Below are 26,261 nucleotides of genomic sequence, written 5' to 3' on the forward strand. Positions count from 1 at the left end.
TTACACTAAAACATGTCCATCCACATACAGTATACGACTTCCTTGCAAATGACTTACTCGCTATCAAAAGGTCGTTTAGGTTTTTACAGCACTTATAAAACCTGTGATAATGACTAAAACACATATATTCCCTCCTTCCCAAGGCCAGCCTCACATATTCCTGTTTGTTCTGTATTCGGGTCAAACCACAGAGCGGTTCTGCCACTGCGCCGGGCCTCAGATGAGATGACAGATATACACACACACACACACACACACACACACACACACACACACACACACACACACACACACACACACACACACACACACACACACACACACACACACACACACACACACACACACACACACACACACACACACACACACACACACACACACACACACACACACACACACACACACATATATATAGTGCAGAATAGTATAGAATAGTACTGTAGAGCTGCACGATTATGGATAAATTGAGAATCATTTATTTTTAATTAAAATAAAGATCACAATTTTACTCAAGATTCTGAATAGACACTTTCAGGTTCTGACAAAAATGTTAATTGTGGCAGTATTTAAAATATCAAATTAATTCAAATTAATAATTTTTTCTAAATCTTTTTCAATGAACGATTCAATGACTCACTCATAAAGACTTCACTTGTTTCATTACTGGATGAATCAGCATTTTATGAACAAATCACTTAAGTGAATGATTCAATGACTCGCACAAAGATTTCCCTTGTTTCATTAATGGATGAATCAGTGTTTTATGAACGAATCACTTGAGTGAATGATTCAATGACTCACTCATAAAGACTTCACTTGTTTCATTACTGGATGAATCAGCGTTTTATGAACAAATCTCTTGAGTGAACGATTCAATGACTCACTCATAAGATTGCACTTGTTTCATTACTGGATGAATCAGCGTTTTATGAACAAATCTCTTGAGTGAACGATTCAATGACTCACTCATAAGATTGCACTTGTTTCATTACTGGATGAATCAGTGTTTTATGAACAAATCTCTTGAGTGAACGATTCAAAAACTCACTCATAAAGACTTCACTTGTTTCATTACTGGATGAATCAGCGTTTTATGAACAAATCACTTAAGTGAATGATTCAATGACTCGTACAAAGATTTCCCTTGTTTAATTAATGGATGAATCAGTGTTTTATGAACAAATCTCTCGAGTGAACGATTCAATGACAAATACATTTTTTTATAACAGTAACTTGTCACCACCTACTGGTGTAACAATGTAATCGATAAATTCATTATTTGAAGAGTCAAATTGCTTTCAAAATGTGATTTCTGCTACCGCTACCATAGACATCAGTGTGTTTATATCCAAACTATTAACTTTTATCCAGTACTTCTGTGATCATTTGAATTATTGTAAGACAATAAAATTACTTTTCATACCTATATTGAATGAGGTTTAATAGACATAGCCGAATCGTTGTAGGAATAGGATCGCATGGCAATTGCAAAACTGTTGTGAAACTATCTGCAAGCGATCAGCGCCGTCTGTCCCGGTAATGAGATGGAAAACAGTAAATGATGCCAAACGTTTGAAGAAACTTAATGGAGGAGTCTGAAAGTCATCAATTTTCCGCTAGGAGAGAAGCTGGTTTACTACTGCAAAACACCTGACAAACATTTCCTCGAGATCACACACATCATTAGAGTTTGAATCACATCTAAACGCTACTGAACAAAGTTCAAGCTCATTTCTAATCTTTCAGAAGATGTTTTAAACTTAAAAGGACAGACTTTGTTGTCCATCCAGTGGCTTTTTGGAAACTAAGAAAACAGTGCAACACACATGCGGCAAATACCAAATCAACCCCTTTAACAAATACACTTTATTGCCAAAAGTAGTTCAGGTGTTCAATCACTTCATGGCCGTGATCGATGGACACCTGTGCAATAAGTCCAAATATTATACTAAATATTCCACGCTTAACTGTTAGTGGTGTTATAACAAAGTGGAAGCGATTGGGAACAACAGCAACTCAGCCACGAAGTGAAATCACAGAGTGGGGTCAGCGCATGCTGAGGGTCACAGAAGTCTCCAACTTTCCTCAGAGTCAAGAGCTCCAGACCTCCAAACTCCTGTGGCCTTCAGATGAGCTCAAGATCAGTGTGTAGAGCTTCATGGAATGGGTTTCCATGGACGAGCGGCTCATCCAAGCCTTACATCACCAAGTGCAATGCAAAGCGTGGGATGCAGTGGGGTAAAGCGCGCCGCCACTGGACTCTAGAGCAGTGGAGACGTGTTCTCTGGAGTGACCAATCACGCTTCTCTGTCTGACAATCCCATGGAGGAGTCTGGGTTTGGCGGTTGCCAGGAGAACGGGACTTGCCTGACCGCATTGTGCCAAGTGTAAAGTTTGGTGGAGGGGGGATTATGGGGTGGGGTTGTTTTTCAGGGGTTGGCCCCTTAGTTCCAGTGAAAGGAACTCTTAACGCTTCACCAAGACATTTTGGACAATTTCATGCTCCCAACTTTGTGTGATCAGTTTGGGGACGGCCCCTTCCTGTCCCAGCATGACTGACCAGTGCACAAAGCGTCTCCATAAAGACATGGATGAGCGAGTTTGGTGTGGAGGAACTCGAGTCCTGACCTCAACACCTTAGAGTGGAGACTGAGAGCCAGGCCTTCTCGTCCAACATCTCACAAATGCACTTCTAGAAGATTCCCCATAAACACACTCCTAAACCTTGAGGAAAGCCGTCCCAGTTAGAGCTGAAGCTGTTAGAGATGCAAAGGGTGGGCGACTCCATATTAAACCCTACGGATTAAGAATGGGATGGCATTAAAAGTTCATGAGCATGTAAGAATTAACAAACATCAGCATAATCATCCAAATATATCAATTTAGATTAGAAGCTGGATATTCAATGTGACAAAAATGTACACTCTAAAAAATGCTGGGTTAAAAAAACAAACAAGTTGGGTTGAAAATGGACTAACCCAGCAATTGGGTTGTTTTAACCCAGCGGTTGGGTTAAAACAACCCAATTGCTGGGTTAGTCCATAACCCAACTTGGGCTGTTTTTAACCCAGCATTTTTTAGAGTGTATGGTGGGACGCAATCAATTTGACCTTCAATACAGTAATGATAACCATAATTCAATTACTGTACTACAATTCATATACATTTTAGAAAGGCAGCCTAATTGCATTTTGATGAAAGGTGACAAGTCGTGCACAATAAGAGCAAGTACGACGTCTCAGTGTGTCTCATCCCAGCAGCTGATACAGAGAGATATCTAATTATTATCATAAACCCATTAGGTTTTCAAGCACAGACAGATCTGAAGAGATCACAAGTGCTGCCCTGTTGACTGATAAGTGCTAATCATCCACACAAAGCGCTGTGGAAAATCACATTCACACAGCCATCTGACAGCTCTTTAGAGGTTTGGCTGATTGCATTGACCCATGTCAGAGGTCATGTTTTGAGGCGTGACTGTGTCCTTGAGCGGGAAACTGAGGATCCGGACAGGAGCCAGTCACCAATCGGGCCCTAATCTACACATTTCTACAGCAGAAAAGACCCGCAGGCAGGATAATGCCCACATCAAGAACCGTTTTCAGAACACCAACACACATTCAGTCTAGTTTGCTGAAAACCACATCCTGCAAAACATGTTGCACAACCACTTCCTTGCCCGGGTTCACCAGCGGTTCTCAACCAGGAGGCCGCAAAATGACTTAAAAGGGTATAGAGTAAGATAAATAGGCTTTAAAATAAGCTGAAACAGCTAAAAATTAAGATTAAATATGACATTCTTTATTTTGTTCCTGTTTTCCTAAGAAGAGGTTTGGTTATTGAAAAACCAGGATGTGTGAGGAAATTCTAGAACTGGAAAAGTCAAGGAAATTAATAAGATCTTAAAAAGTCACGTGACTTAAAAATATTTAAATGTTTTATAATGGTAGAAATTGCTATATTAGTAATTAATATTAGTCAGTATAAAAAATGAATACATATATATTCTGGAATTACAAAAAAATAATTATTTAACTTATTCATTTCTTTACTTATTATTTTTTATTTTATTTTATTTTTTAAACTTGTACTTTTTCATATTAAGACTTCCTGGAAAAGTCAAGGAAATTAATAAAATCTTAAATTCATGTACATAAAAAAATATTGAAACATTTTATCAGGCAGAAATTGCTGAGAAATTAACATTAGTCAGTAAAAGGAATTAATAATTATAATACTAATAACAACAATAATAAATATCCTGTAATTACAGAAGTTAATTTATTTTAATTTATTAATTTAAGTATTTTACTTATAATTAATACATTTCAGGGCTCGACATTACGCCTGTTCACACGCTTGTCCTTTGGACAAGTAAATCTGTCAATCACTTGTCCGAGTAAAACATTTGCTTGTCTGGATTTTTTTTGTAAATATAATCTATACTGAAGCAATATTCTCATCAGTGTTTAATCAGCTTTGAAATATTTAAATATGCATATTTGTCATATTTGTACCTTTTTATAAAGGGCGTTTTTCCACAATCTTATTAAATATAGGCTATGCTTCGGCTTTCCTTTTATATTCTTAAATTTGATCAATAAATTAAATTAGAATAAGACACTATAGGCTGTTACCAATCAAATTAAATCATTTACACTGAAAAATTACAACTGCATTAAATAATGTTATGAGATTATTTTAAATATTTTTGAATATACAAATAAGAAATGTTGGAAAGATTAAACTAAACCACCAGTAGGTGGCGGCAGGTGACCGTCTGAATGAGCGAGTCATTGAGTCGATTCAGTGAAACGGCTGAATCATTCAAGAATTTTGCAGTCGTTTACGAATAGGCCATTGAATCTTTGATTCAACCAATTCATTCAAACGCTGAATCATTCACTAACACACACTGTTGCTGTGAGATGCGTTGCGGTTCTGCTGTGATCTTTGTTTGGAACTATTTTCGCTGCTGAAATAGAACAAAAACAGTCCATATTGCATCTAAAATGTAAGTGACTTAATGTTAAATTGTTTACGGAACTGGCGTATGAAATCAGTGTCATTTCAGTCGTGATGGTATTCAGGAAAACAACACTCTTGTTAGTGTACAATTTTAACTGTGTATGTTAACTGAGTTTCTGTGTGTGAGCGGCGCTCATTTGTTTTCAATTTTCTCCTCGAGAGGCGGCACGAGCCTCAACAGCACAACCTTGTTAACGTCAGTTCTTCGTTTTATATTATTATTATCCACTATCGATCTCCACTTACACTAACTGAATGCAGAATCATTATTGCACTTTGGTGATTCCCTAGTTAATTTTTGTTTTGACGTTTTAACCAGGATACTTGTCCATCGGGCAAGTACAATTTTTCAATTTTGCCCCTTCAAAAAAAAAAGCGGACAAGCGTTAATGTCGAGCCCTGCATTTATTGTTTTATATCGCCACTTCTGGTGAATTTCTTGACCTGGACAAGTCAAGAAAATCAATTAAATATTAAAAAGTCATGTAAATTACAATTATTAAAATATTTACAATCAGGAGGTATTTGCATATTACAAATGCAATTCATAGCAATCACATTTTTTCACTTTTATATTTCTCAGCAATAAAAATATTTAAATACTTTTAATTTATATGAAATGTTCATGTTTTATTAATTGCTATATTATTAAAAATATAATAATAATATATTCTGGAATTAAAAAAGTTATTTAACTTATTCAATTTAATTTCTTTACTTATAATTATTTTATATGACCACTTCTAGTTTTTCATATTGAGACTTCCTGGAAAAGTCGAGGAAATTAATAAAATCTTATACATTTTTTAAATATTTTTTTAATTTGCATGAATTTTTCAGGCAGAAATTGCTGAGAAATTAACATTAGTCAGTAAAATAAATTAATAATTATAATACTAATAACAACAATAATAGATATCCTGTAATTACAGAAGTTATGATTTTAATTTAAGTATTTTACTTATAATTTATACATTTATTGTTTTATATCGCCACTTCTGGTGAATTTCTTGATCTGGACAAGTCAAGGAAATTAATAAAATATTAAAAAGTTACAACTATTAAAAATATTTACAGTCAGGAGGTATTTGCATATTACAAATGCAATTCATAGCAATCACGTTTTTTCACTTTTATATTTCTCAGCAATAATTTTTTTTAAATAATTTTAATTTATATGAATTGTTCATATTTTATTGCTATATTAGTAATTAAAATTAGTCAGTATATATTAAAATAATATATTCTAGAATTACAAAAGTAAATTATTTAACTTATTCAATTGAATTTCTTTACTTATATTTTTTTAATATATATATATATATATATATATATATATATAAATAAATAAATGACCACTTCTAATAAAATAGTCAGTATAAAAAATAGTATTATTATTAATAATAATAACAAAAACAACAACAATAATAATAGATTTTCTGTTAATTTATTTTAGATTAAGTACTTTACTCATATTTATCTTTTTATTTTGCCACTTCTGGTGAATTTCCACACCTGGAAAAGTCGAGGAAATTTTATTTATATGAATTGTTCATGTTTTGTTTACATATTTTTATTGCTGAAAAATTGCCAATAGTCAGTAAAAAAGAAAAAAGTCAAAAATGTGATTGCTATGCATTGCATTGGTTACATCCATATACCGCCAGACTGTTGAATCAAAAGCATCTCGTATACTCGTAATGACAAACCCACTAAACCGAATGACTTTAAGACGCTCCCAAATCCCCTGGCCGAGCACCAGCTCAGCTTCTGAAGAGTAAGTATAGCATGATTTAGTTATGCAAGTTCCACACTAACTTCCTTTAGGATCTGATTGCTATTGTATGGTCTTGTTGTTGCTGGCATTTACCTGAAGTACTTTCGAGCAGAACAATATGTGCATGTGTTTGAACAGGCCCGAGAGGTGCACAAACAAACATCACGCTGAAATTACAGCCTTGAATATAGATTCGATTACATAAGAGTGCCTGTACAGTAAAGCTACGAGCGCTGGTAATTGCTTGCGCGACCTGTTTTCTAACACACAAAGAGAGCGAGTGTAAATGAAATAAGTGCTGCGAGCGAGCGAGACACCTGATGCTCTGAAAACATACCACAGCTAAGCGGACACACGCTGGGCAGAGAACATATTATCCTTAAGTGTAGAGGAATCACATCGTTCCGGCTCCAACTCCCTGACACTCACCCCCCAATCAGCTGACCTTTGACCCAACAGCTGACAGACAGCCATTGCATATCATGTTGAATCCAGCATGGTGCTCGACCAGACTAACTGGAGTCGAGCAGAATATTTTTCCAAGGCTGTATTTATAGATGTAAGGCTGGGGGGAGGCTTGGGGACCACTGTCTAAAATTATCCCAGAGGTAAATACACACAGTGAGTGTTAACAAATTCATAAAAACTGAATTGCGCTGTGCAAGCATGCAACTGATTTAGCCGCTTAAAGGATTAGTTCACTTTTAAATAAACTTTTGCCATCCAAAATGTCATCCAAGATGTCCATGTCTTTCTTTCTGCAGTCGAAAAGAAATGAAGATTTTTGATGAAAACAATCCAGGATTTTTCTCCATATAATGGACTTCAATGGGCTCCAAACAGTTCAAAATGTTTCAGTGCAGCTTCAAAGGGCTTTAAACGACACCAGATGATGAATAAGGGTCTAATCTAGCCTAACCATCAGTTTCTGCGAGAAACCCAGCAGTATTTATGCTATTATTTTACCTCTTAACAGACAAACGCGATCATCTCTGAGCTCCGCCATAACTTCCGCTAAGTGAGGTCAAAATACGAGCGTGGTCATAGATATATCGATTGTAGATGCCTCGTTCTACTGATCCGTGCAGGCACTAATGAGGCATCTACGTATACATCTAATAGGGCTGCACGATTAGTCGAAATCGAACCGCAATCGCGATTTTGCTTGTGTGCGATTATGATTTTAATGAAATGAATAAATGCCCAGTGTGTCAGTGAAGAGCGGCTAACAGTAAACGCTGCTCCGTCTGAAAGACTGCGAGTTTGAGTCGTTTATTATAACGTGCGTTTGAAAAAGCAACATGTGTCAAACATCTTCACAGACTAGTAATGAGAAGCGTTCATAAACGTGTTGTCCAACGAAATACAAAGCTTTGTTTTAACTCACTTTATATAGTCAGTCGAGCTGATGTGGCTTCTTATCACAGAATGTCAATCAGAACTGCATACTTTATTATTATGAAAATACCAGAGAGGACCTTTCTAATGATTTTTAGTCATAGGCTGTCTGCATATTAACGGGTAACCCGTAATGTTTTAGTTTTCTGTGAAATAGAAATATAATTTTTATAATGTTATATTTATTATTAAATGCTCTATTTTAATTTTTTAATATTGAATGTTATTGTAATAGTAATATTTCTTATTTTTATTTAGCAATAATAATAATCATAATTATTATTAGTAATATTAATATATAAAAACAAAATGTTATATATACACACTTTTCATTTATAAAATAAAAACAATCGCAATTTTAACTAGAATAACGGTGCAGCCCTAACATCAATGACCACGCTCGTATTTTGACCTCACTTAGCGGAAGTTATGGCGGAGCTCAGAGATGATCACGTTCGTCTGATAAGAGGTAAAATAATAGCATAAATACTACTGGGTTTCTCGCAGAAACTGATGGTTTGTCTAGATAAGACCCTTATTCATCATCTGGTGTCGTTTAAAGCCCTTTGAAGCTGCACTGAAACTGTCATTTGGACCTTGAACCGTTTGGAGCCCATTGAAGTCCATTATATGGAGAAAAATCCTGGAATGTTTTCATCCAAAACCTTCATTTATTTTCGACTGCAGAAAGAAAGACATCTTGGATGACATGGGGGTGAGTAAATTATCAGCAAAAGTTGATTTAAAAGTGAACTAATCCTTTAAGAGCTTATTTATAAGCCTAAATAGATTAGTATATTGCAAATATATGTGCAAATTAATAATCAACACCAAACGTGACCCTGGAGCACAAAACCAGTCTTAAGGGTCAATTTAGTGTTGAATAAATAAGCTTTCCATTGATGTATGGCTTGTTATGATAGGATAATATTTGAAAATCTGGAATCTGAGGGTGCAAAAAAATCTGAATATTGAGAAAATCACCTTTAAAGTTGTCTAAATTAAGTCATTAGCAATGCATATTACTACTAATAATAAATGTACTAAATATCTTCATGGAACATGATCTTAATATCCTAATGATTTTTGGCATAAACGAAAAATGTATAATTTTGACCCATACAATGTATTGTTGGCTAATGCCACAAATATTCCCGTGAGACGCACGACTGGTGTTGTGCTTCAGGGTCACAAATGCAAACGGGCTGAAATGAGCTCCTGCACGTTTGCAGATAACGACAGAGAGAGGTTTGCATGCATTTATACTGTTAAACAAATATAAATATGTATATAATACAAATGGACAAAATCACATGTTGACATTTATTACTGTCTATTATGTATATCTTTCGAATGAAAAAGGAAAGGTTAAACTTTCTGAAAAGTTACGGTGCATGTTTGCTCAATCATAAACGCTCAAAGTATATTCAATGATAATGCAACTAGAGAAAAATCAGCCCCACTTTATATTAGATGGCCTTAACTACTATGTACTTACATTAAAAAGTAAAAGTACTTACTGTGTTCAAACTGTATTGCAAAACACCTTTGCTGATAATGAGGTGGAATATGGGTAAAGTTAGGGACAGGTGTGGTGGTATGGGTCAGTTTAAGGGTAGGGTTAGGGACAGGTGTGGTGGTATGGGTCAGTTTAAGGGTAAAGTTAGGGACAGGTGTGGTGGTATGGGTTAGTTTAAGGGTAGGGTTAGGGACAGGTGTGGTGGTATGGGTCAGTTTAAGGGTAAAGTTAGGGACAGGTGTGGTGGTATGGGTCAGTTTAAGGGTAAAGTTAGGGACAGGTGTGGTGGTATGGGTTAGTTTAAGGGTAAAGTTAGGGACAGGTGTGGTGGTATGGGTTAGTTTAAGGGTAAAGTTAGGGACAGGTGTGGTGATATGGGTCAGTTTAAGGGTAAAGTTAGGGACAGGTGTGGTGGTATGGGTCAGTTTAAGGGTAAAGTTAGGGACAGGTGTGGTGGTATGGGTTAGTTTAAGGGTAGGGTTAGGGACAGGTGTGGTGATATGGGTCAGTTTAAGGGTAAAGTTAGGGACAGGTGTGGTGATATGGGTCAGTTTAAGGGTAAAGTTAGGGACAGGTGTGGTGGTATGGGTTAGTTTAAGGGTAAAGTTAGGGACAGGTGTGGTGATATGGGTCAGTTTAAGGGTAAAGTTAGGGACAGGTGTGGTGGTGTGGGTCAGTTTAAGGGTAGGGTTAGGGACAGGTGTGGTGATATGGGTCAGTTTAAGGGTAAAGTTAGGGACAGGTGTGGTGGTGTGGGTCAGTTTAAGGGTAAAGTTAGGGACAGGTGTGGTGGTGTGGGTCAGTTTAAGGGTAAAGTTAGGGACAGGTGTGGTGGTATGGGTTAGTTTAAGGGTAAAGTTAGGGACAGGTGTGGTGGTATGGGTCAGTTTAAGGGTAAAGTTAGGGACAGGTGTGGTGGTATGGGTTAGTTTAAGGGTAAAGTTAGGGACAGGTGTGGTGGTATGGGTTAGTTTAAGGGTAGGGTTAGGGACAGGTGTGGTGATGTGGGTCAGTTTAAGGGTAAAGTTAGGGACAGGTGTGGTGGTGTGGGTCAGTTTAAGGGTAAAGTTAGGGACAGGTGTGGTGGTATGGGTCAGTTTAAGGGTAGGGTTAGGGACAGGTGTGGTGATATGGGTAGGTTTAAGGGTAAAGTTAGGGACAGGTGTGGTGGTATGGGTCAGTTTAAGGGTAAAGTTAGGGACAGGTGTGGTGGTATGGGTCAGTTTAAGGGTAGGGTTAGGGACAGGTGTGGTGATATGGGTCAGTTTAAGGGTAAAGTTAGGGACAGGTGTGGTGATATGGGTCAGTTTAAGGGGAAAGTTAGGGACAGGTGTGGTGATATGGGTCAGTTTAAGGGGAAAGTTAGGGACAGGTGTGGTGGTATGGGTTAGTTTAAGGGTAAAGTTAGGGACAGGTGTGGTGATATGGGTCAGTTTAAGGGTAAAGTTAGGGACAGGTGTGGTGATATGGGTCAGTTTAAGGGTAAAGTTAGGGACAGGTGTGGTGGTATGGGTCAGTTTAAGGGTAAAGTTAGGGACAGGTGTGGTGGTATGGGTCAGTTTAAGGGTAAAGTTAGGGACAGGTGTGGTGGTATGGGTTAGTTTAAGGGTAAAGTTAGGGACAGGTGTGGTGGTATGGGTCAGTTTAAGGGTAAAGTTAGGGACAGGTGTGGTGGTGTGGGTCAGTTTAAGGGTAAAGTTAGGGACAGGTGTGGTGGTATGGGTCAGTTTAAGGGTAAAGTTAGGGACAGGTGTGGTGGTATGGGTCAGTTTAAGGGTAGGGTTAGGGACAGGTGTGGTGGTATGGGTTAGTTTAAGGGTAAAGTTAGGGACAGGTGTGGTGGTATGGGTCAGTTTAAGGGTAAAGTTAGGGACAGGTGTGGTGGTATGGGTCAGTTTAAGGGTAAAGTTAGGGACAGGTGTGGTGGTATGGGTCAGTTTAAGGGTAGGGTTAGGGACAGGTGTGGTGGTATGGGTCAGTTTAAGGGTAAAGTTAGGGACAGGTGTGGTGGTGTGGGTCAGTTTAAGGGTAAAGTTAGGGACAGGTGTGGTGATATGGGTCAGTTTAAGGGTAAAGTTAGGGACAGGTGTGGTGATATGGGTCAGTTTAAGGGGAAAGTTAGGGACAGGTGTGGTGATATGGGTCAGTTTAAGGGGAAAGTTAGGGACAGGTGTGGTGGTATGGGTTAGTTTAAGGGTAAAGTTAGGGACAGGTGTGGTGATATGGGTCAGTTTAAGGGTAAAGTTAGGGACAGGTGTGGTGATATGGGTCAGTTTAAGGGTAAAGTTAGGGACAGGTGTGGTGGTATGGGTCAGTTTAAGGGTAAAGTTAGGGACAGGTGTGGTGGTATGGGTTAGTTTAAGGGTAAAGTTAGGGACAGGTGTGGTGGTATGGGTCAGTTTAAGGGTAAAGTTAGGGACAGGTGTGGTGGTGTGGGTCAGTTTAAGGGTAAAGTTAGGGACAGGTGTGGTGGTATGGGTCAGTTTAAGGGTAAAGTTAGGGACAGGTGTGGTGGTATGGGTCAGTTTAAGGGTAGGGTTAGGGACAGGTGTGGTGGTATGGGTTAGTTTAAGGGTAAAGTTAGGGACAGGTGTGGTGGTATGGGTCAGTTTAAGGGTAAAGTTAGGGACAGGTGTGGTGGTATGGGTCAGTTTAAGGGTAGGGTTAGGGACAGGTGTGGTGGTATGGGTCAGTTTAAGGGTAAAGTTAGGGACAGGTGTGGTGGTGTGGGTCAGTTTAAGGGTAAAGTTAGGGACAGGTGTGGTGGTATGGGTCAGTTTAAGGGTAGGGTTAGGGACAGGTGTGGTGGTATGGGTTAGTTTAAGGGTAGGGTTAGGGACAGGTGTGGTGGTATGGGTCAGTTTAAGGGTAGGGTTAGGGACAGGTGTGGTGGTATGGGTTAGTTTAAGGGTAGGGTTAGGGACAGGTGTGGTGGTATGGGTCAGTTTAAGGGTAGGGTTAGGTGTAAGGGAAGGGTCAACAGTATAATTACATGCAGGTATTTTTCAAAATGTAAGTACACTGTAAAAACATGTATGCAATGTATCAAATGATTAATTAAAATGATAGTACATAGTAGTTAAGGCCACTTAATATAAAATGGGTCCGAAAAATCACTGAAAACAACCGACTCTCCAACGTCTCCAGACTTAATCTGAATGCAATTTTACTCTTTAACACTCTTTAACTGTACATGTTTAAGGAGAGTAAAATTACACCCAAGACAAAACACTCTCACTTTTCTAATAGACGGAAAGGCTTACGGTAGCATTTCTCTCTGTGCAGGTCGAAACATGATCCGTTTTGTCGTTTCCGCTGTTGTCATGTAGGGTGTTTGGTTTTCTTGCACCTGTGCCATGCGATACATGGATGTGTACGTGCGGAGGGCCGTTTGTGGAGTGCATGTCCGCCATAGCATTTGAAACGTGACAGGATATCTCCGCGTTCGCACAGGGAAGCTCCAAAGAAATACTCCTGTGAAGGAACCCTTTTCTTTTATTACCACTCGTCGGAAAAGTGTCATGTCGTCGTTCTGTTGTTCTCCCGCTTGGCAGCATACAGGCTGAGGTGCTACGGAAAAGCTTCGGGACGTTTTCCGTTTGTGGGCCCTCGAGAGGTTTGGCGCAGTCAATGTTAAGCTTTGTTTTGGCCGGACTTCCTTTCCCAGAGGGAAGCGGTCTCTGGTTCGCGAAGTGCAATAAAACGCTGGAGTGGCGCTCTGGTCCTGCCGGTTGTTCCGGTGGCACGCTGAAATGCACCATGGGTTTGGCGTCCCGGTGCTCAGCTGACGTGCTGTTTTTGGACAGCCGCAAACCGTTAACGGCTGTTGCGACGGATCCCTTGTCATCGTGGGACGCATCAACGCTGGACAGCTGCATCTGATGAGAGGTCTGAAAGGAACTTCGTGCGGATGGAGGGAGTGGAGGAATCATGGGAGACGCAACCGGACTAACAGGGGAGGCGGGCGGCGTGGTGCACGGGCTCCGAGGGAAAATCACCAAAGACGAGCAACGCCGCAAAGGCGCCCTCGCCTTCCTCCGCGAAATCGGCTTGCGATCTGCGATGTCCGCTTCGAATATGCTATTGCTGCTGCAGTATCCGGCATCGCTCGTGGTGCTGCTGCAACACGAACCTCCATCGCAGATCACAAGCTCTCCGTCCTCCCCGGCAATCCCGCCGTCCGCATCTCCGCTCTGTTTGCTGGGCTGCAAGGAGATCTGCAGGGTGCTTTTCCGGCTCACCTTAGGGACAAATAGTGTGGCGTGTAAATTACCGTACTCCGGCGACAAGGGTGGCAAAGCCAGCTGTCCTGGAGTCACCTTCATGTGGAGGGAACTCTGCGCCAGGCCCTCGCAGGTTTCCGACAGCGGGTCGGTGTTGCTTCTCCGCGAAGCAAAATGCAGTCGCAGGTGTCGCGCCATCGAATAAAAAACGAGCAGCGGAAAGCAACTGCTCCTGGTCCCGTGCTGTGATTGCAACCATTAGCGGTTCCACACTGCTAAAATAGCAGCAGTGACAGGCGGCATTCCTCTCGCAGCTCCTCTGAAGCTAACGTGACAGGTCAAATGCATAATGAAGGACAGCTCCACGCTTGCACCATCTAGTTCTGTGAAGGAGAAAACTGGGAGAGCTACAACCCCTGTATGTAGTTTCACATGTGCCCTCCCTCCCTGGTCACCCCAGTGCAAAAAAACAACAATCTGCACGCATGCCAGGATGGAGGTGGAACAACTCGTCCCTGCCACCTCCTTTTTACAGAAGTTGCAGCCCAGTGTCTAGAGTTTCTTGTAAAGCTGCACCCCTGCTAATATTTTTACCCCACCGGGATAGAGTTACAGCAAATAAAGAGGAACCGTCATTTTTTTTAAGCTTTCTGAGCGGCATCACAGTACGTCGGAGACACGCCAGGTGTTAATTTTTCAACTAAATATACAAATAAATCGAATTAAATTAACCATATAAACTAAATGACTGATCTAAAGCCCACACTGTAACCGTTTTCTCCAGAATGAATAAAATTATGCTGCTTTATAAACACTGTGAAGCTGCTTTGAAACAATCTGCACTGTTAAAAGCGCTATATAAATAAAGTTGACTTGACCTGACTTATCCGACCAAGCTCGTAAACTGAGCATATTTCTGCACTTCTAACCACGCATGATAGCTTCATCTACCGGTTCAAAACAAGCCGAAGGAAATGCGCCTGCAAAATCAAGCACTGAGCTTGTTGTGCCAGCTCTCATATGGGCATCATCGTGTGTCATCTGACACCCACTGTTGCAGCCATTTAAGAGCATGCTTCTGTCAGAGAAAAGCCATCTCATCCATCAGGGGCAATTGCACGAGGGGTAATTGGAGGCACAGGACTAGTATGTGAAATCAAATGCACATTGCACAAATGCACAAATGGAAATTATAACACAAAGAGTAGAGGCAATTGCATGCATCTACTGTCAAAACTCTGACATGATTTGTCATTCTTTCTGTAAGCTACCACATTCCTCAGGAGATGGAAATAGCGTGCATGCTTGGTTCATGCCAACGAACACATTCCAGCAATGTCATACCGGGTTTTCTTACACCCAGTAACCGGGTTAACCAATCTGTCACATACAGGAAGACGACCGCAGTTTATAGTCTTATCAGGAGTTGCTGTTCTTACTTCAACACTGGGTGCTTTATGCTAGAGTTTGTTTAACCCTCCTCGTTATTCAGGAAGGCATGTGACGGAGAGACCCAGTCACGCCTCATTCACTTTAATGCCTTTTAAAGCAGTTACTTTTCACATTTACAACACCCAGAGGTACATTTTAGTTCCCTGGCCTGAGCTTTATGGCGGCTACTTGCAAAAAGCCATCCTTGTTCATTCATTACACACTGACATTCAGGTAGCCGCTGATTTTACAGACCTGAACACTCAACACTAACACGCCGAATACATTTGAGACTGCTAAACTGTGTCTGTGAATGGTCTCATTACCAAGCTAACACGTCTGCCATTGTACAGCCAAACAAATAGTCCTGCCTCAAACTAATAACATATTAGGCAACTCTGCAATGCAATTTGGTGCCACTAATGAGGCAGAAATTATGCACAGCACCTTTAAAATATTTACTTGCTACTTCAAAGGCAAAACATAGACGTAGAATGTATTAATGGAAACTTCACATGGTAAAAATCTGTCAATTTAAACCTCAAATTCACTCTGCGCTAATGTTTCAAAGTCTGGAACCGTAAAGGATGCATTAAATTGAACAAAAGTGACAAATGTAAAGACATTTATAATATCTGAAATATTGCTATTAACTGTTTACAGCCTGGATACTAATCATAGATGTTTCTTGAGCAGCATATCAGCACATTATTTTATATGTGCTATATTTGTGCTATATGTGCTATTTATAATGATACTGAAAATACAGCTTTGATCACAGGAATAAATTACACTTTACTATATATTCACATAGAAAACCGTTATTTTAAATTGTAATAATATTTCACAGTTTTCGCTGTACTTTTGATCAAATAAACGCAGCCTTGGTGAGCATAAAAGACTTAAAGGGATAGTTCACCCAAAAGATTTGGCAACACCGTATATTAAATTCTTCGTTCAGACAAATATATTCAGAGTTATATTAAAAAATGTCCGGGCTAATCCAAGCTTTATAATGGCAGCCCAAAATTTAGCCCAAAAAAGTGCACCCATCCATTATAAAAATGCTCCATACGGCTCAGGGGGTTAATAAAGGCCTTCTGAAGCGAATCGATAGGTTTGTATAAGAAAAATATCCACATTTCGACTCAGCTGAATTCAGAAGTCTGGCTAAAGCTAGATATTTTACTTTATAATGTGTTAAATATGGATATTTTTCTTACACAAACTCATCGATCACTTAAGAAGGCCTTTATTAACCCCCCAGAGCCGTGTGGAGCAGTTATATGATGGATGGATGCACTTTTATGATGGATAGATGCACTTTTATGATGGATAAATGAACTTTTATGATGCATGGATGCACTTTTATGATGGATAGATGCACTTTTATGATGGATAAATGCACTTTTATGATGGATAAATGCACTTTTATGATGGATAGATGCACTTTTATGATGGATAGATGCACTTTTATGAAGGATAGATGCACTTTTATGATGGATAGATGCACTTTTATGATGGATGGATGCACTTTTATGAAGGATAGATGCACTTTTATGATGGATAGATGCACTTTTATGATGCATGGATGCACTTTTATGATGGATAGATGCACTTTTATGAAGGATAGATGCACTTTTATGAAGGATAGATGCACTTTTATGAAGGATAGATGCACTTTTATGAAGGATAGATGCACTTTTATGATGGATAAATGCACTTTTATGATGGATAGATGCACTTTTATGATGGATAGATGCACCCTTTCCTGCTATTATAAAGTTTAGAAGAGCCAGGACATTTTTATTATAACTCTGATTGTGTTCGTCTGAAAGAAGAATGTCATATACACCTCGGATGACTTGAGGGTGAGTAAATCATGGGCTAATTTTCATTTTTGGGTGAACTATCCCTTTAAATTTAGTGTACAAAGTTCTCGAACACATTTTTGATTGACATCACAGTGAATCAATGCACATACCAAACGATTTTCATCAAACACCTCCAGCAGCAGACGGTGTTTCCTGGGATGCACCTGTGGGAGATAAAAGAAGACACAACAACATCAATACACAGATTACTGTTAATTTATGGACTCATATACAGAATTTATTTCTGCATATGTCTCATTACAAGAGAGAGGGTCTGTTTTTCCTCCATTAATATCCCTTGACTTTAGGCCTGTAAATGGCCTGTGACTCATAACGATGTGTTTGTAAGCTCAGTGGCGGCCCAGACAGTGTATCATTTAGCATTTCATTAAGTCCCTTTGGTATTTGGGCCAGTGGTCAGTATCACAAATAGGTCAGAATCTTTAATGCCACTGTCTGGATCATTATAGTCATGACTTCATGCACTAAATATCAGGTACAGCTGATCATTTTTGCACGCAGAGACATGCGCAGGATATTTCACACAAATGTACAGAAGTAGAACGGTCCAAAAGTCTGAATCCACATTGAGAAAATTAGGGATTAGTGCACTTATTGCAGCCGCTGACCGTTGTGCTGTACAAAAATTTAAAAAACAATACAAAAAACGCTGGTCATAACAAAAATAATTTTAAAAAAACATAAAGACAATTATACATACAGAGAAACTAGCTCGTATTATAGGCCTTCTCTAAAAGGTAGGTTTTAAAGTGCCCCTATTATATTTTTGAAAATGACCTTTCATGTTGTGTGTAAAAGTTATAAATGATTGAAAAGATCCTGCAAAGTTTTAAATCTGAAAGGGCAGCGTTTATAAAGTTATTGTCTCTCAAAAGTAAGCGTCAACTCTGAGCCATTCATACGGCTCCGGGAGTTAATAAAGGTCGCTCACACACACACACACACACACACACACACACACACACACACACACACACACACACACACACACACACACACACACACACACACACACACACACACACACACACACACACACACACACACACACACACACACACACACACACACACACACACACACACACACACACACACACACACACACACACACACACACACACACACACACACACACACACACACACACACACACACACACACACACACACACACACACACACACACACACACACACACACACACACACACACACACACACACACACACACACACACACACACACACACACACACACACACACACACACACACACACACACACACACACACACACACACACACACACACACACACACACACACACACACACACACACACACACACACACACACACACACACACACACACACACACACACACACACACACACACACACACACACACTAATGCTGATGGTGAGGAATTACAGTTGAAACATCTCAGGTTCGGGTTGAATAACTAGTTCTTCCGATGTCATCGATTCGGACATGCGCTGACCAATCAGAGCAGAGTTGACCAATCGCAACAGACTGGGACATCTGACCAATCAGAGCAGAGTCGACCAATCACAACAGACTGGTCATTCTGTGGCGATAGTTAACGGTAAGCCATTCCACGATTTGGGGCAAAAGATTCTGATTAGTTGACCATAAACATCTAGCACAGTTCTCGTAACAGTCACAAGTTCAGATAAATAAGAAGGTGCCAGCTCATTTAATACCTTAAAAACAGAGTAAAAACCTTAAACTCTATTCAAAAACACACAACCAATGCAGAGAGAGCAAGACCTTACGACGGTACCACCTACTATTTTTATAACAAAGCAGGGCTCGACATTAAGCCGGTTCACACGCTTATCCTTCAGACAAGTACATCTGTCACTCACTTGTCAGAGTAAAAAATTAGCTTGTACGGATTTTGTTTTTTGTGTGTGTTGTAAATATAATTTATTCTGAAGCAATATTCTCCCCAGTGTTCAATCAGCTCTGACATATTTAAATCTGCATATTTGTGATATTTTTACCTTTTATAAAGGGCTTTTTCCCCTAATCTTATTAAATATAGGCTATGCTTCAGCTTTCCTTTTACATTCTTAAATTTGATCAATAAATTAAATTAGAAGAAGACACAATAGGGCTGTTACCAATCAAATAATTTACACTGAAACATTACAACTGCATTGAATAATGTTATGAGAATATTTTAAATATGTTTGAATATACAATTAAGAAATGTTGGAAAGAATGTTTAAACATGAAACTAAAACGCCAGTAGGTGGCGGCAGGTGACCGTCTGAATGAGCGAGTCATTGAGTCAATTCGTTCAAACGGATGATTCATTCAAGAATGAGGCAGTCGTTTACGAATAGGTCTTTGAATCTTTGATTCAACTGATTCATTCAAACGCTGAATCATTCAGTAACACGCCGTTGCTGTGAGATGCGTTATGGTTCTGCTGTGATCTTTGTTTGGAACTATTTTCGCTGCTGAAATTGAACAAAAACACTCAATAGTGACTTAATGTTAATAATTGTTTATGGAACTGTCATATGAAAGTGTCATTTTCAGTCGTGATGTTATTCAGGAAAACAGCACTCTTGCTCGTGTGATGTTGCAACTGTATCATATGTTATGAATATAAATAAACTCCACATTTCTACATGTTTACGGCAGTGTGTTAACTGAGTTCTCTGTGTGAGCGGCGCACATTTGTTTTGATTTCTCCTCGAGAGGCGGCTAACTAAGTAACGCATTACTTTTAAAATTTACAACAAAATATCTGAGTTACTTTTTCACATTAATTTGACTGACAGCTCTCCTGCCCCCAAAAATAAGTGCAGAGGTGTGTGTGTGTGTGAACATGAGGGTTATTGTAGTTCTAGACTAAATGTGAGCATTTATTTATCTCACTTGCACATTAAAGATTCTGTACTCCTCAAAATAAATAAAATCAGTCAAATGCAAAATCAGAGAACTATGCAGACCTGCAATAATTTAATGTTAAATAAAACAACTATTTTTATGCATAATCTACCTTTATATTTAATTTACCAATGTCTTGCTGCTGACCTGCGATGATGAAAATCACTAGATTTTTTGTTTTTATCGGTAAAACTTTTTTCTTCTGCATCCTATTCCACCATTATCCAGAGCTGCGCCCTCTACTGTTCATGTGGGAATCTGCATTTTTACCTCAGCCTGGGGCTTATGATTTCAATTTTGGTATGAAGAGGTCTTTACCGTTGCACAAAAATAAAACTTTTTTGTTATAAAAAACAAAACAAAAACAAAAACAAGCCCAGCCCAGGTGAGAAAAAGTAACGCAAAAGTAACGTAACGCATTACTTTTCTTAAAAAGTAACTAAGTAACTCAATTGACCTGTCGGTAAGCCCCGCCCCCCTTAGTTACTGTTGCTAACTCGGATAAACAAACGGAGTTGCTATATCTTACAATGACAGCTGTCAGTGTGAAAACCTTATCCCAAGATGTTTTTGGACACAGAATGTAGCGTATATCCCGTCCGAATGATGGCCAAACTTTACTGATGGTTTATCAAGCTTATTGCATCGTTATTCACTCAAAAAAAAAATCATCGTAAGAGCTGAACAAACAAAGCATAAGAAGTGCGCATTAACGTCTCATTCACAAACTCTCTCTCTCTCCATTGCATTACCATTAACATACACAGCAAATTACATAAAAACACTCAAACAACTCACAGTAAACAAACATATACACAGACCGTATGACTTTTCGAGGGTGCAGTTAATAACTGGTAAACTTTGTATCTGCAAAACAACTCCGATAAACTGCGTGCAAGCTCTTCCTTTCACAACCATAGACTATAATACCCATCAAAATAGGAGATAATGTAGACCTTAAACACATCTAAAATTAAATTAATTTACATATAACAAGTTTAATATGGACAGGCACTGAAATGTAGACCTTCATGTTTTTGACCTACAGTGTTACATGACGTGAGAACAGTTAGTTATTACGGTTTGTATGTTAGCAGGGACTTTAATCGTAACTTAACGAGAGTTTGACAAACACAAAATCCTCTCAGGATCCCTGGAGTCAGTGTTACAGTACCTCAGGCACGACGTTTTAGCATTTTTGTAGCATAAACACCATCAAACCGATGAGAGCTTGGGATTTTCCAATGTTTCTCTATGGCGCTGAAGCCTAAAGATGTCCGAGTTCCGGTCCCAGCGCAACTGATACTCAACTGCTATTGGCTCATCTGCGTATGAGGGGAGGGGCTTACCGATAGGTCAATTAGTTACTTTTTAAGGGAGTAACGCAATATTGTAATGCATTACTTTTCAAAGTAACTTTCCCCAACACTGACCGTCAGTTCATTATACATCACATTTTATTATCCACTATCAATCGCCACTTACACTAATGAATGCAGAATCATTCTTGCATTTTGACGATTCCCTAGTTATTTTTTGTTAATGACGTTTTAATCAGCTTGTCCGGTCGGGCAAGTAAAATTCTCTTTCACTTGCCCCTTCAAAAAATCCAAGCGTTAATGTCGAGCCCTGCATAGGTGTGTAAAACGGATAATAATTACTTCAGAGCCTGCACTATTTCTAGGTCACCAATCAAAAAATAAGCCGTGCAATGATCATGTGACTCATGTGTACAGTTTTCTTCCATGAATCTTCACTATGCCTCATATGAAGTATTGATGAGTGTTGGTAACGTCTTGAAATGGGAGCGGTTTCCAAAGAGCCTTATATTGATGTTTGCACCGTATTGCACCAGCATCTGTCCTTCTGGGAAAACAAGAGATGACTATGGGAGAGAGATATGCACAACGCGTCTGTAAATGCGTCACAGCTCGTCACGTAACAGCAGGGAAAGTGCACAGAATGTAAGCGGCACCCCTCATCTCAAAACGCACCCCGTAACTCAACCCTGACCTCTGACCCCCAAACATGTGATTGCACTTCTCTCTTTACATGCGGCCCAAACAGACTGTTTAATTCATTAAAGAGGGATTCGTCAAGTATGAAAATTTGGAAGAAAAAAAACTAAGTGTGTTCTGGAGTAACCATATTAGAGAAAAAGGGCGAACACTGAGCTTTATTTGGCTCTGTTTTGAGTTTCATCTATGCCCCATGCTGAACGCCAGTCTTCCCCTATAGAGAAATGTGAAGGTCAGGGATGTGACGGCTCTGCAAAGCTTGAGTATTTCTCTGGTTAGTGTAAACACTGTCAAGAGTCAAGGCAAACACACTCTGTCATATACATAAACCGTCATATATTGACGTGTTTCCAAAAAAAAAACCTCAGATTTGTACATTTCCTGAAGACATTACATGCACTTTTGATTTAACCCGATTATGCTTAACTTAATTTTTCCGAATGGTTTCATGCATATAGTCATGTTAAAGGGTTAGTTCACCCAAAAATGAAACTTCTGTCATTAATGACTTACCCTCATGTCGTTCGACACCCGTAAGACCTCCGTTCATCTTCAGACACAAATGAAGATATTTTAGTGTAAATCTGATGGCTCTGAAAGGCCTCCATTGGCACAATGGCACGGTTCACTCTCAAGACCCTTAAAAGGCACTAAAGACGTCGTTACAAAGTCCATCTCACTACAGTGGCTCTACAATAACTTTATGGAGTGGCGAGAATAGTTTTTGTGCGCAAAAAAACCCTAAATAACGACTTATATAGTGATGACGATTTCAAAACACGGCCTCATGAAGCTTCGAAGCGTTATGAATCAGTGAGTCGATTCAGCGGTTTGGATCGCCAAATTTCAGCAGTTTGACACGCGATCCGAATCATGATTCGACTCACTGATTCATAACGCTTCGAAGCTTCATGAGGCCGTGTTTTGAAATCGTCATCACTATATAAGTCGTTATTTAGGGGTTTTTTTGCGCACAAAAACTATTCTCGCCACTCCATAAAGTTATTGTAGAACCACTGTAGTGAGATGGACTTTGTAACGACGTCTTTAGTAGCTTTTAAGGGTCTTGAGAGTGAACCGTGCCATTGTGCCAATGGAGGCCTTTCAGAGCATCAGATTTACACTAAAATATCTTCATTTGTGTCTGAAGATGAACGGAGGTCTGACGGGTGTCGAACGACATGAGGGTAAGTAATTAATGACAGAAGTTCCATTTTTGGGTGAACTAACCCTTTAATAATGTCCTATGTGAACATGTTCTGCATTTATTTTTTATTTTGTATATAACAAAAATAAAAAAAATTGTCCCATAGTATTCAATGGTAGTCAGTGTAGTAGGTGATTTCATATAATCATTTAAATGTAAACTCATTCTGAATGTAAACTCATGTGTCTGAATTTCCACATTATAATGGAATCATAAGCTACTAGTCATAAAAAGAATTAGGCCGCATGTCCACCAAAGCGTTTTTTCACGCAGCTGGCTGGAGTATTCAGTTGTTTTCAATGGGAGCGCCGCGTTTTTACAACGCCATGAGCGCAACGAGGCGCTGAGCGAGTATTTCACACTCAAGCGCTGAGCGCTCAGCATTTTCTACTGGTCGCCTAGAGTTGAAGAATGTTCAACTTTGAGCAAAGTAAGTAAGTACAAAAAACCACAGTATTATGTTGAACTAATGCCTGATATATTGTGACAAACGAACACTCAGACAGAAGTTCTGCATAGAAACGCAGTGTCAACGTTGTCCTGTGACTAAACTAAAGTCACTAAAGTAGCTTAGAAACTCAACCGTTATTGTCACAGGGTGTTTTGGTGTTGGTTCATGTTCATTGTTCTTGGTTATGTTTTTAGTTTATCATGTTCATGTTATGTTTGAGTGTCATGTTTCTAAGTTAGTTTTGTCATGTTTCATTGTCATGTGATTCCCATGCCCTCATGTGGTCTTGTCCTGTCATTGGTTCATTGTTTAATCACGGTTGTCACTTGTCTTGTCATTAGTCTCAGTGTATTTAAGCCCTCATGTTTGCCGTGTCCTTGTCTGTTATTGATGTTGTAACCCGCTGTTGGTGAGTTTTCCATAGCCAAGTCCTTGTTTTGTTTAAGTCAAGTCTTTGTTTTATGGTTTTGATTTATGTTAAGATTTATGTTGGATGAATAAAGAACTGCACTTGGGTCTTCAACTTGCCTCCAGTGAATAAATATATGTATGTATACATATTATAACTGTTACAGTTATAGCATATATGTAATACCTTTGAAGTAAGTACAAACCACAGCTTCATAATGAATAGAGACGCTCTGAGTAATTCACACACACAATCATTCTCTCATTAATGCATCCAAATAAATGTAATGTAGGCCTATGTGTTAATGTATCTGTATCTGATGTACAACAAGCAGAAATCTGCCCCATAGACAATAACAGCTGAAAGTCAACCGTTTCCTACCAAGTATTTTAAAATCACAAAGAAATGCACTTTTTCATTAGAAAAAAAATTCCACCTTTAATAGTAGAAAATATTGACAGTAAAAACCTTATCAGGAACTTACTCAAAAACCTTATGAGGACAAAAAATGGAAAGCAAAAAAAAAAAAAAAGAAGCAAAATAATTAATCGTAATCGAGGTAAAATGTTCAATTAATCGAGGTTTTTATTTTTGGTCAAATCATTACAGCCCTACTTTCTTCAAGTTCTTGTCTTCCGCCCGGGCCTTTGACGTGAACTCACGAAGCACCGTCATGACGCATGCGTGAGAATATGCCGTAGAGCCGGCGTTCTGACACATGACCCGGACGTGAGGAGCTTTGTTTACGAGCAGAAGAAGACGCGCCGTATCTAAGCTGTAGAATTCTACATTGATCGTGCTTTAGGTCTTGGTGTAGTGGTCAAGATGGGGCTAAAGTGTGCATTTCCTGGATGCCCGAACCGTGAGAAACGAACAAGTGCACGTAAAAGAGCCTTATCAAAGCTGCGAAATGAAAGTCATATTCTCGCGCATGCGTCGTGGTGCTTCGTGTTTCTTTAGAGTATAATTTCATATTTCATACATTAAAGGTATAGTTCACCCAAAAATATTTATTTCTTATGCTACTTTTTGTAATGTCTATTTGATTTTTTTACACAATAATGACTTTAAATGATCTTTTGATCCAATTTCTCAGCCATCTGAAGTGCGATTAATTAGATTAATTAATCGCCACATTGTGTAATTAATTAGATTTTTTTTTAAGTATGTGTATATATATATATATATATATATATATATATATATATTAGGGCTGTCAAAAGATTAATCGCGATTAATCGCATCCAAAATAAAAGTTTGTGTTTACATAATATATGTGTGTGTACTGTTAATTATTATTTATATATAAAAACACACACAAGCATGTATATATTTAAGAAAAAAATATTGTTTTTATATATATAAAACATTTATATTTAAATATATTATAGATTATATAAATGTATATACATGCAAATATTTCTTAAATATATACATGCTTGTGTGTGTATTTATATATAAATAATAATTAACAGAGTACACACACATATATTATGTAAACACAAACTTTTATTTTGGATGTGATTAATCGCGATTAATCTTTTGATAGCCCTAAAATATATATATTTATTTATTTATTTATTAGGGATGCCACAATTCTCAATATAATATTGAACCGTTCGGTACAGCATTCACGGTTTAATGCGCGCTTGTGAATTGCGTTTTTTTTCTTTCGGGTTTTGCATGTAATTAATTATTTTTCTACACATTCTATCATTTGCCTCCATCCCAATATAGCCTATACTGAACGACGTGACATACATTCACATCACACGTTAGTGGTAGAGTTATACTCACGGGACACTATAGTTATTCACAATCACCAAAGTTCATTATTAGCATGCGTTTTAAAGCCTTGCCGATTTAACATTTCATTCGCGTGGTTATATATGCACGGTTTTAACATGCACTTTTCCGAGCGTGCGCACTAAACGCCTGTCAAACACATGATTACTGGACTAAGTAGTCGTCTTACTTCGC

General features: G+C 38.7%; 2 protein-coding genes across 4 annotated transcripts in view; both read right to left on the bottom strand.

The window, feature by feature from the left end:
• The window catches only part of ss18l2 (ss18, like 2), a 692,656-nt gene that overhangs the window by 407,953 nt on the left and 258,442 nt on the right, over positions 1-26,261 (bottom strand). The gene's annotated exons all lie outside the window — the stretch shown is intronic.
• Positions 1-26,261, bottom strand: part of nedd4a (NEDD4 E3 ubiquitin protein ligase a) — a 77,381-nt gene that overhangs the window by 43,700 nt on the left and 7,420 nt on the right. Inside the window, exon 5 of one of the 3 annotated variants that reach the window (XM_079825798.1) lies at positions 17,364-17,417. In XM_079825798.1, the coding sequence (XP_079681924.1) occupies positions 17,364-17,417 (54 nt within the window). Of the gene's footprint in view, positions 1-9,726; positions 10,192-12,988; positions 16,345-17,363; positions 17,418-26,261 lie in introns of those variants that run through there. The other 2 variants (XM_079825797.1, XM_079825799.1) reach the window with 2 other exon arrangements.

Source organism: Gobio gobio (genome assembly GCF_949357685.1).
Source record: "Gobio gobio genome assembly, chromosome: 9".
NCBI classification, from domain to species: Eukaryota; Metazoa; Chordata; class Actinopteri; order Cypriniformes; family Gobionidae; genus Gobio; species Gobio gobio.